The sequence below is a fragment of the Drosophila obscura genome, unplaced genomic scaffold, assembly GCF_018151105.1.
Source record: "Drosophila obscura isolate BZ-5 IFL unplaced genomic scaffold, ASM1815110v1 contig_208, whole genome shotgun sequence".
NCBI classification, from domain to species: domain Eukaryota; kingdom Metazoa; phylum Arthropoda; class Insecta; order Diptera; family Drosophilidae; genus Drosophila; species Drosophila obscura.
In genome coordinates this window covers 1952151-1964370 of record NW_024542799.1, presented here as the reverse complement: position 1 = coordinate 1964370, position 12220 = coordinate 1952151, and the positions used below count along the sequence as shown (strand labels likewise).

At 43.0% G+C, this 12220-nt stretch overlaps 1 protein-coding gene across 1 annotated transcript; it reads right to left on the bottom strand.

Annotated features, from left to right (window-relative positions):
- Positions 1 to 2012: 2012 nt before the first annotated feature.
- Positions 2013 to 11475, bottom strand: LOC111064868 (protein spaetzle 5). Its single transcript, XM_022352687.2, has 6 exons — positions 10950 to 11475; positions 7859 to 8025; positions 7637 to 7791; positions 5289 to 5549; positions 4658 to 5224; positions 2013 to 2459 (listed from the first exon to the last, which is right to left on the bottom strand). Exons 2-6 carry the CDS (start codon positions 7919 to 7921, stop codon positions 2291 to 2293), a joined length of 1215 nt encoding a protein of 404 aa, XP_022208379.2. The 5' UTR covers positions 7922 to 8025; positions 10950 to 11475; the 3' UTR covers positions 2013 to 2290.
- Between the last annotated feature and the right edge of the window lie 745 nt (positions 11476 to 12220).

The following is a 12220-nucleotide window of genomic DNA, read 5'->3' as shown; positions in this document are numbered from 1 at the left end:
GTTGTTGCTCTCTCTGCCAGAAACTTCAGCTGCTCCTCGACACCGCATTTCAGCGAGAGAGGGAGAGCTAGCTAGGAGCTGGACATTGACCGTTGTTTCTGTTGTCCTTAGAGAGAGCTTTGTGAAGCGCTTTTCAAACGGTAAAAATGCATTTGTATGCATGTAGAATCTACATTGAAGATATATCCTTATGTGCATCCCGGTCAACATTTCATATGCTCCAGTGAATTTTAATTGTAACAATTTCTGTTTCTACGTTTCTCTATTTTTCCTTTTTCTATCGCTGCAGATTTATTGTACGTATGTATGTGTGTCTGTATATTTCCTACCTGATTTGTCAAATGTCGTATCGTTGTTGTACCTGGTGCTGCGTATTGGAACAATGGTTTTCTATTTCGCTCCGTGTGATGCTAATCATTGCTAAAACTCTATACAATTCAATACAGGGATGTGTGCCTCCCCTACCCAATACCAGAGAGTCAGAGAGAGAGAGGACAAATTAACCCTCAACACAGTCATGGGGTGAAGGACACAGAGCCAGAGCCATAGCCATAGAGTGGGTAGGGGGTCGGTCCGACAGTTCCCAAACACACACAATTCTCTCACTTGGCATAGGCCATGTCTCTGGAAAATGCATTTTCACATTTCCACAACAGGTACCAAAAAGAAAAGAAAAACAATTTGCAGCAGGCTTGAGCTGAGGCTGTTGCACCTTTGATTTTAATTGGGATTTTCGGGGCATGGCCAGGAGTCAATGCAAATAGTTTTGCTTCAATTCATCAATATTTCTCATATATCTCTTTTTTTTTAGGAATTTTGTGAAATATTTCACAACCAAAATGCACACAAGATATGCAATCGTATCTTTGATTGCCACTTGGAATGGCACAGACAGACAGACAGACACTCTCTTTTTGCATATGATATGATATAACCAAATGAATTGCATACAAACATATACATACATACATAGACATGTGTGTACGGGTATCGTTCTTTGGCAAAAAATGCAGTATTTGCTGAGGCAACATTTCAGTGAAAAGAAAAGCATTGCTGCATTTGCATAGCAAATTCTAATAAAATTCATACGTAAAATTTCTATATTTTCTATCTATATATCTATCGTTAACGGATACCAGATACCAGCTTTCAGCTGCTTCCTTCCGGCCCAATCCCTCAGATGCGTACATCGTAACAGCATGGCTCATCAATGCATCCACTCCATAGCCTCTGACATCCTCTGCCACATATCCTCGCAGTGCACATCTCTCTTCGATCCCTTGGCCCGAGTGGGGCCCCTTTTTCGAAAGCCGCGTTTCGTGCGCGTGACACCTGATGTTATTTTACGATTATTGTTTCTGGATTTATGGAACGCAATTGCATTTGCAGCAGCCACGGGCACTGCCGCCACAGCGCGCCACAGCGCAGCACAGTGGCAGGTGTTGTTGCAGCTACACATCTCGTGTTTTTGTTGCAGCAGAAAATTTCATTTTGCCATTTCATAATTAAGAGTTGGGTTTACCTTTGTGGCCCGTTGATATACATAGCTGGGAAAGTGGAAAACTATATTAATTAGAAAACCACAAAATCCGATTTGCCATTTGCCCTGGGCCCCGGCCCTTCCTAATATTATTGCTGTGGAAATATTCACTTTGATGCACTGTCGATTGGGGAATCGAAGCTTGTTCAGAATGAATAATTAATACCCTTTCGAGAGGCATATAAAATACATATAAAGTAATAGACTGGATAGAAACTTATTTAGCTGTTTCTTACTTTGAAACCATCTTTTCAACTAATTTAATATTAATATTTAGTGCCCCCAAGTCAAGCATTTCGTTTATTCTTAAAACTTGAAGAGACGATCATCTGGAAGTATTATTATATTTGATAGATAGATCCGATAGATGGATGGGTCGTCACAGGGTAAGACTTATTCAACTAGAATAATTCAAAATTCAATTCAATTCTCTCTCGATGCTTTTTGTTTGTTTCCATTTTAAATTATAATTTCTAAAAGCTACAGCTATTCGTGTGTGTTTGTGTGTGTTTGCGTGTGTGTGTGTATCTATGAGAGTGTGTGTTTTGTATATAACATTTAGATATCAATTATGAATTTGCAATAACTATTTTCAAATCGTATTTCAGCACAAGTGACGTTGGTTCCGATGTGTCCTGTCCACGGATTGGGATCTTGCTTCTCCTGTCCTGCCTGTTCTGTATCCGCGGCTCCTCCACTGGCTCTGTCATGGTCCTGTGTACAGCTAGCAATCCTCATGCCCATCCTGGTTTAATTGGCAGCTATCGTGCAGACACAGCAACTGGGAAACCAGAACGTGTCCGTGTACAGATTCTGTCCGTTGCCCTGGAGCGCAATTAAACGTTTTTGCACAAACTTCTGCTCGCATCTCGAGTTGTAGCCGTTGGGCAGCTCGCACAGGTTGGAGCAGGTGTTCGAGCTGCAAAAAAAAAAAAACAAAAAAACAAAAAAAAAACGGTCCAAAAAGGGAAGAAAAAGATAGAGGGAGAGAGGAGCATAAAGTACAGTAAATACGAGAAGATGTTAAAAATCAACAATTGTACGAAATTTAGTTGTGGGTTGCGGCCATAAATAAAAGAGCAACGGCTGGGACTTGGACTTGGACTGGCGATGGGACTCCCTCCTCTTCCGTGTCGGATATATGTAGGAGCCGAAGAGGGGGCTTCAGTCAGAGTTGAAAGTTTAACGAACTCGTTAAAACGGGAAATCGTACGTAATTGATAAGGAGCATCCCAAGGAGCAGCCATGGCAACGGCACTTTGGTTGCCCAATCCCAGTCCTAACCCGGAACCAGATGCAGAGTCAGAGCCACAGTCAGAGACAGAGTCAGGGGAAGCGCAAACACACAGCAAGCAGCTGTGGCTGTTGTTCTTTGGCCAAGATTTATGCGCGCCTGCGTAGGTACTCAATTTGGTTAAACAAATTGCGCCAAGTGCCACAACAAGTGGCAGCAAAACGGGACCAAACTGGGTGTGGGGAGAACGAACAATTAGGGCAACGGCAAACCCAAATTGACCCCAGATCTAGAGCCAGACCGGAGGTAGACCCGTATACGGACAACAGACCCATCCACGGGCCACGGGGTCGGTCACATCACCCTAGTTTTCTCGCACTTTGTTTGCGCTTTTTAATTCGAGTGTGGAAAGGTTTTTCGAGTATCGCACGCATCCAAAAAGGGGAAGGAACTGTGTGTAAGGGGTAGGGGGAACGTGCAGCAGCAGCAGCAGGCACAGGGGCAAAATGGTTTGCTGGCAAAGGGGACCCCGTACCACGTACCCCGTATCCCGGCCTAATGGAATCTTGTGCCCTGCTTTGGCATTTCCGTTCGTTCGGGTTCTGGGGTGTGATAATTCGTTTAACCGCAATTATGACACCTTAGTCCGGACCTGCACTAACCCACGTGCTCAGCTCAGCCCAGAAGGTGTGAGAGAGAGAGAGAGGTGAGAGACTTCCCCTAAGAAGGGGGAAACTTTTTGAGTCACCGCTGTCCTGCTGCGACCGGAGAGGGTTGTCCTAACACCTCAAACACTGATTAAAAGTGTGAAACGGAGTAGGGAGATATGCGATAGAAGGCAGGGTACGGCAATTGCAACTTCACGGATGCATGGATGAACGAACAGGTCACACCATTAAGAGGGGAGGATTAATGGCGACAACGAGAGAAGGAATTAGTGCAAAGACAGTGGGATAGCTTTTGGCCTTTGCCATAATCTCCTCTCAGTACTGGCCAGAATGCATCTGGTTAATGCATCTGACGAAATCCTGCAGTTCTGTGCAGCTTCAATTGGGCCTGCTGCTAGCTTAAAAACATACGCTGATGGGAGCGTTTTCACCCATCGTTCCATGAACAATTTTCGTACCGTGGTCTGTTGGAGTTGGCGCCCAAATTTAAATTGAGCTGCTTGTCTGGCTGCTTAAGGTAAAAATAATCAACAGCTTGCTTACATTCTACATGATGTTTACAAATTCATACATATGTAAAGTAGAAGAAAAAGGGTCGTGTCTTGGCTAAGCAGCGTCAAAAGCAGTTTACTGCTTGTATTAAATGTATCTCTAGGATTGCTACAACCACGGACTGCAGGACCTACCCACACTACTGATCCCATAAGTGGGGTGGGCAAAGACTTGAATATGTATTGTACATATTTCTGGCATATTTGAGTTCTGATTTAATTTAAAGTGTTGTCTCTGTGACTCACATGAGTGGATTGTAGAGGGAAGGGCCCTATGGGGTTTGGTTTGAAATTTCTGGCACGTATCTCAATATGTTTTATTGTACGCACTTTTTATTGACGCATGTCCGGTGGCGGTAACGGTGAAAATTTTAATGACAATTTTTAATGTACAAATAACCAGCCCTACCCAAACTTTTTATGAAAATATTTTGAGAAATTTCGGATTTGCCAAAAAGAAGGCCTAAGACCATGCTGGTTGCTCATCATTCTATCGAGGATAGATTTCGGTTTGCAATCTCTCAGATAAAAGCTCCCCCAACTTTCGCACTTTAGGACAAGGTAAATTCGTCAATTCTCTTTGATTTGCCTTCAATCGATGGACCAGCTACAGATTCCCCCATTGGGCATGAGGTTATGGTATATTGAATGATGTTCGACTTACGCGCACAGCTCCGCTTTGACCATTTGGCGAGCGGTGTTCTGCTCGTTGACCACAAACATCCAGTTGCCGCGACTATTGAGGGCGGCCTGCGGCGTAATGAACTGGGAGGTGGTCTGGCAGAGCGTGGAGCGGCCGGGACTTTGGCGCTTGGTGCGAGAGCGCTTCTTTGAGGGATTACCGGCCACACCCACAATATCTAAGAGATCCATGTTGAGCGAGACATCGCGTTTGAGTTGATGGTGCTCCAGCTGCTGTTCATCCTCCTCTGGCTGTTGCTTCTGCTGCTCCTTCTCCAGCAGCTTGTCTTCCTTTCCTGCCGCAGCCACCACTGGGTGCTCTTCTTCTGGCTGCTGCTGCTTCTGCTCCGCCTCTGGGGCTTCCTCTTTCTGCTTGCGGCTTAGATCCCGCACCAAACGTTTCAGCCAGAGCGTGGCATTGTATGGTGTGGTCTTGCCTGCCTGATTGAAGAACAGCTGACCCGCAGATCCTGCCGCAGCCTGATGATTGTAGCGCTGTCCAGATCGATGACCATGACCGCCACCCCCCGAGGAGGTATAAAGCAGATACCTATGGAGCAGGGAGAGCTTTCTCTGAGTCAATCGTCAAATATTAAGTCGATGTGTGTACTCACGTTGGTGCCTCGGTTGAGGGGCTGCTGGCAAAGAGAGAGTTGCCACCGTTAACCCTTTGAGAGCTGCCACCAAATGGCGTCTGATAGCTGTAGCCATTGAAGTCCTGTGTATTGGGATCGCGCGGCGGAAAGATGGACTTGGGATCATAGAAGACGGGCGTCTCGTGCCACGCCACGGCAGCGAAATCCTCCCAGGTCTCGTCCACCAGCAGTGTGCCGGCCTCATAGCCCCATTTGCGGACGAGACTCTTGATGAGATAGCTGCGAGAAGAGATGAAATGGTAGGAGACAATGGAAACTGGGGCTGATGCAACATGCCACAAGAGATGTTCAAACAGCAGACTGGGAAAGCCGCATGCAAGTTATGCAAGTCATACACAGAAAGGCTGACAACAATTGCCTCAATACGTATCGTATCTGGTGGTGGAAATGGTAATTGTGCTGTGCTGTTGCTCAAGCCAAATCAAATACCATAATTAATATGCAGCCACGGGGCTCCAGACAGACAGACAGGCAGACAGACAGAAGACGGGCAAATATGAGACGTAGATGGTCGTAAATTATAAATTGGCAGGGTGGCCCATATCAAGGTGCATGCATCGCATGCCCGTCACGTGCCACACACACACACACACACACTGCGACTCCGCGACTCTTATTCCCAAAAGAAAATAAGAGTAAGGCCTGAGTTAGGCCCCCCCACCACCACCAGCTGACAAACTCGCTTTGGGCTTTCCCATATGATTTTTTTTTTATTTTAATAATTATGCAACGCATTCCACCAGCAGCAAGGGCTGCAATAAAAATGCCTATTTAATTGGTGCGTCGGCGCCAGGCCCAGGCCCAGGGGCTTATCATTGGCATTACCATTACCGCCTAACGCACATTTTATTTAAATCTGCACCAAAGAAATGCTCTAAAAATAGCATTGGACAAACGGACAAAACGGACAGCTGCACAGATGCACAAACATGGCCAGCAACCAGTCCGAGCCAGCGAAGGTGGCACCAAACAAACCGAAAACAAACAACAAAAACAAACATCACATCATTTGGTTTTCCATAACTAAGACCAAAGACTCGACTCTCAAGACGAATGAAGAATATGGAATGCTCTATGAAAGAGAGAGAATATAGGCACGGAAATTTCCATATTTAACATTAGATTTAAACGTTTGTTCTTCGCATAAGAACTGCTCTGAGAGGGAGATATTCTATTTCATTTAATTTGTATTTAATTCTTTTATTCTATTGCCACGATGGATGGAGGTAGCATAGATAAATGTCAGCAAGTATTTAAATTTGTTCCTTCTTTGATTCTGCATTCTATAATTTGATATCTATCTTTAATTCTAGCCATCTGTCTCTTAAATTCAGCTAAAAGACAAACCCCTAATCATATTCAAGACACCCTGCTACCACATGCCAAGTGCCGGCTAGAGGCGGCTGAGAGCAACTTATGATGCCCGAAGACACGATTATTCATTGGACGCATTCATAAATACTCAAGAAGCACGCGGGCGAATCGTCGTCGTCGTTGTAGCCGTCTACAAAGTTGTAGAAGCAGCGCTAAGCGAACACGAAGCCCGAGTCGCAGCCGCAGCCAAACAAAAAGTGTCTTGAACTGTCAATTCAAGTTTATTGGGTCAAGGAGTTCCCCCAAAGCTGGCCGAGAGCACCAGCATCCATATAGCATCATCATCGGAGAGCAGCTCACGTCTGCGGAAGCAGCAGCATCAGCCAGCAGCCAGCAGCACCAACAACCAACAATAGGCAGTCGTACGAGTCGGTCGGCTCCAATACTCCACTCCGTATGCTAATTGGTTGCCCAGGCCAGGCCGACGAACGAGTTTCGAATTCGTTAGCGAATTCAAATTGAAATTGAAATTGTCTCGTGGCCAAACATTTGTTTGAAATGCATTTGAATGAAGTGGCTATGCGGTGTTTGCTCAAGTCTCACAGAGATTTATCTCTGTAGAGATTGCATTTGAGATGGGCGCATTTCAAGTAAGAATAAAGCATTAAGTGCTTGTCCATTAATTTGAGCATTTAATTCAAGATTTAATTGAATCAATCCAGGCTTTGGCTTGGTTTTTTTATTTGCTGGAAGCATCTCAAATGTTCTCTGGTCGTTAAATTGTCTGATTTAAAGTGGATTTTAATACAAGATTTAATTGGCTAAATAAGTTCTGCGTTTGGCTTAGCGTGTGTCTGGCTAGCGGGAATTCGTAGCCATGTTTGGTGGAGAGAAGATCTCTGGGACGATTATTTTGAGTGCCTTCGGCAGAATTTTTATTGATTCATCTGTAGAATCTACAGATATTCCTACCAGAGTCCTAACGAACTTACGTGGGATAATTATCAACATGCTCGCAATACGTCTTCCCGGGCCGGGCACAGGTGGGCGTCTGTCCGGGCGGTGCCGGTAGAAATTGGCAAGGCGGCGCGCCATACAAACCGCATGGCGGTGGCGAGCTGTGTGCTGCTACAGTACAAGCTAATATCTGTAAATAAATGTCAAAGTTATAGATGGGAATAGGAGGTGGGGTCGGTAGTAGTCGTAGTACTCACCACATGGGCAAGGAGAATTGTATTACAACTAGAAGTGCGCAGACATTTAATACTCTTTGTCATTGTCGATTCATTCGTCGTCGATTTGCATTTGCATTCGAGTCGTCGAGTCGTTGAGTCTTCGGCCGCTGGCAGGGCGTGATGTCAATCTGTTAGCGAAAGAGAAACTGCGATTTGCATAAAAATATTAATCACATTCGCCCAAAGGGGAAAACGAGTGTGCAGACAAGGCGGAAAATGGCGAATTTTCACACCATTTGCTCGCCATGGCCTTTGTTTGCCATGGCTTAAGTGCTCGCCCTCCGCCCCATCCCCTCCCTGTTAGTGCAAATTAGTTGGCCCACTGACTGTGTATTTGTCGTGTCAAACAATCCGTAACAAAGACAACAACCTCAACCACATTTACAACAGCTTAAACAACAGGCATTACAACATCTCAAACACTTCAACAACCTTTAATATGGTTTCAAAAAAGTACAACAACAGGCATTACAACACCTCTAAGACAAGACAGAGTTTAACATCTGCCTTGAGCAACTCTAACATTAGCTTTAGCTAGAACTACAATCACATTTCCATCAAAAACACGAACAGAAAAAACTTCAGCAACAATTTTAGCATAAACTTCAACAACAACCATTACAACATCTTAAACAACTCCCGTAAATAGCTAACGATTAGTTGCCATAAGTGAAAGTGACAAAGCAGGGCTGCTCATGGAGGCTGTCATCGGAGCGGAGATCAAGTATACGTAGATTAAGTATACGCCACGCCAGACACGCCCACACACACACCCACCCATTGTGATTGTGACTGGGGGCAACGGCGACCGTAAGCTGACAGATAATGACAGTATTTATAAACATTAGTGATTTATTAGATGTCTGTGCAATGCCATTAAAAAAAACTATAACTTTTCCAGAACATTTTGAAAAATGATTTGTTTTTGATAAAATTAATTATTAATTAAAAATTACACAAAAACCTTTGCAATTAAGTGGCTAAAAATACAACACAATATTATATAAAAGTAATTGTATATTTTTCTACAAAAAAACAAGTGCTCGAATCAAGAGCAAAGCCACACAGAACCACACGGAAACCGGATTTCGTGTCTGGTTTTTAGTTAAAAATAAAGAAAAAAGTGTAACACAATTAAAATATGGAATAAATAGCAACCATAAACCACTATTGAGGCATGTCATGTGGTGTGACAGCAAACAAATAGGAATTCGTAGGAATTTATGCCACCTGACATAGGATTTCCGGGATCGCAGCTCAAGAGACAAGCCTCAGTTCCCCCAACAAACGAACAAATCAATCAACAATCGACCATCAATGACAAAAGTGTCAGTGGAGCCCCAGCCCCAGCCTCAGCCTCAGCCCTGAAGCTTTGTGTTCAATCTTTGGTATCTGCTAATGGAGTATTGGCTGGCACCCACGCCTCACTTTGGTATTTCCCTCCCAGCTCTCTGTGGTTCAAAGCCGGCCAAAAAAGTTGCGTCAAGCGATCACCTCATAAATCATAAAATAGCCAAAAGAAGTTGTTTGGCCCGAAAAGACACAGACAAGACAGAGACCAAAGTTAAACTCTGGGGTGATTTTTTTATGGTATGTTTTGGGCCATTTGCACATCATTAGGCCGCACAGGTTAATGAAATTGTTAAAGATCAGATCTCCCTCTCTCTCTCTCTGCGGCTGAGCCACTAATCCATTTGCTCTGCCTCGGTCTGCCCTCAAAAATGCTTTGTGTTCCACTCAATTTATTTCAATGATTTGGCCCGAAAGCCCGAGAGCATTTATAGCTATAGTTAATTAATTGCCTTGCGCCAGACTAATGATCGATTGTCGATTCTTAATCTTCGTTCGTGCAAAATGTAGCCAAACATGGCTTAAGAAAAAACTCGTACTTGTTCATTTGTTGGGTGCTTTTGTGGTAAGAGGAGACTAGAAATTTATCTGCTGTCTAATTAGCAAAAATCTTTAAAGTTTTGTCATTCAATTAAAGCTTCTTTGAAGGATTATTTATGCTATACAAGCTGTTTCTTTTTATCAAGAGCAAGGCATTCAAAAGTGATCCAAGATAATTGATTCCTTGAGGCTTCAAATGTTTGAGTTTGATTCTAAAGAACAATTCCAAAGAATCCTTATCTCTTTTATTCATCATAGATGAGTTCTTTGTTATTTGAAAAGATCATTTTCACATTGAAATCTAAAGGAATATCCTATACACTTTCAGAGCTATTAGAGGATTTCATGCAATCATGTGGAATGAAATCAAAGTCTCCTAATGGTTCTACAATTACTAGAGATACTTATACAAAGCGTAGAGGGACTAGAGCTTAATTAGAAGCACATACTGAAGGTAAACTATAGCAATATCCAAAAACCCTAGCATTATTCGAAACGTCGCTATGAGAAATTCTTCACTTTAAGAACCAAAATCTAGACAAAAAAGAAACTATAATATTTTACTTCATGGACTCGGATTTTGAACCAATTTGAGCGATGCGGTTGGGACCGCCAGCCAACAAAACCTTATGGCCATAGGTCGTTTAACACCATTGATATTGATTGATGAGCACGAGAGCGATGTTGAAATCCCAACACGTGCAAGCAGTCCGGATTCCCTTGGGCTAGCCTGACAGTGCACGATGAGGATGGGGCTTGGACTGGAATCTTCTTCTGAGTTTTGAACGACTATGTTTTGGGAACGATTTCCAAAAGAAATAACGGAAAAACCTCTTCTGGGGAGGGGAGCTTCATTATAATTTAAAAAAATATATATTTTATGCCTGCGTTTAACTGAGAAATTAAGCACGAATTTTCAAGGCTATGGAAGGCCAGGCCAGGTTTCTTTTTCTGTGTTTGCGATTTGATTTAATTTTTGTGGAGTTTCTTAATTTTTGTTAGGTTACGTTACATGTGCAGCAAAAGCAGCAAATAAAATATAAAAAACAGCAAGCAAAAAAAAAAAATGTTATAATAAATCAATGTTTGAGTTTGTTGCTGTTGTTGTTGCTTTTTTTTTTGTATTAATTTATTGCACGAGGGAGGGGGATTTAAATTATTCGCATTATTAATTACTCACCCGGGCAATTATATACTATACTCGGCAGAAAACACACACACACAGATATTTGTGTTTTGGGATTTCTCCACAAATATCTTGTTCGAAATCTAAGCAGATTTTTGGGATGATCTTCCAAGTATATATATATTTTTTTTTTAGATTTTGTTGTCTTGGAATTTATTCACTTCACCTCACAGACATCTCTCTTCTGTGGCATTTAATGCTGCTTTTATTTTGTTGGATTGTGTTTTGTATTACTTTTGTATAATTTTCTCTTTTGTTTTGCTTTGCGTTGTTTTGTTTTTGTTTTCGTGTTGGCCACAGATTCACTTGAAAATTCAGCTAATTAAAAAAACTTAACACGTACCGAACGAGCGCAGTGTGTGGGAGAGACGGGGGTGCAGATGGATGGAGATTTCAATTTGAATTTTCGGTTTTGGTTTCAGTTTCTGTTTCTGTTTTTAAGTTTCGATTTCGTTTTCCGTATCGCGCTATAGCCAAGCTCTCGACGGCAGCTCTCATAGCCAACTGATGAGCGCCACTCTGAGCCAAGTTTAGAGACCCCCAGAGACAGAGACCCAGGCAGCGCGAACCCCAGAGACAGACGGCTAGACAGACAGACAAACCTAACCTCTCTCCAGACGAGGCGTAATGCCGGTTAGTGTGAGTGTTAGTGTTAGGGCACTCCATCCACTGTTGATGGCTCACTGGCTAATCTCTCAATTTAGCCGCGCTTCCGAATGGTTTTTTTTGTCTTGCGTATCAACTTTGAACTTTTGCCAGCCGCCCCGACCCGACCCAACCCGATCAGACCTAATCCGAACCACTCCAATCGATTCAATGATTCATTTATGGATGATGGATATATGATACGACGATGAATGTATTGTCTGCTGTTGGAATTGGAATCGATTTCAATATGTGGCTCGATTCAAGACCGGAAGTCCATTGGGTGTTTTGGCCCCCCCCTTTATTTATTGGATGTTTTTGTTTTTATTGTTTGTTTTACATTGTCGCCAGATATGCGAAACTGCAATAAAGTGAATTTTTATTTAAATTGTAAATTTTCCTATCTCTCTCTCTCTCTCTTTCTCTCGATTTTTCGCCAATCATTTTTGTTTGTTTGTGTTGCTGTTGTTGCTGTTGCTGTTGTTTCTGTTGCTCTTCTGGCCATAGATACAATTCATTGTTTCGATGGTGATTTTCGGTTTTTTATGGCCAATGAAGGTCATTTAACAGCTTTTATCTGTCTTAGGTTTTTGTTTTGTGACTGTTGCTGCTGTTGCTGC

Excerpts from the sequence above, each read along its gene's own strand:
- LOC111064868 (XM_022352687.2), bottom strand. The coding sequence starts at position 7,921 with ATGACAAAGAGTATTAAATGTCTGCGCACTTCTAGTTGTAATACAATT. Across the intron at positions 7,792-7,858 it reads CAATTCTCCTTGCCCATGTG|ATATTAGCTTGTACTGTAGC; the intron begins GTGAGTACTACG and ends ATTTATTTACAG. Across the intron at positions 2,460-4,657 it reads GTCAAAGCGGAGCTGTGCGC|CTCGAACACCTGCTCCAACC; the intron begins GTAAGTCGAACA and ends TTTTTTTTGCAG.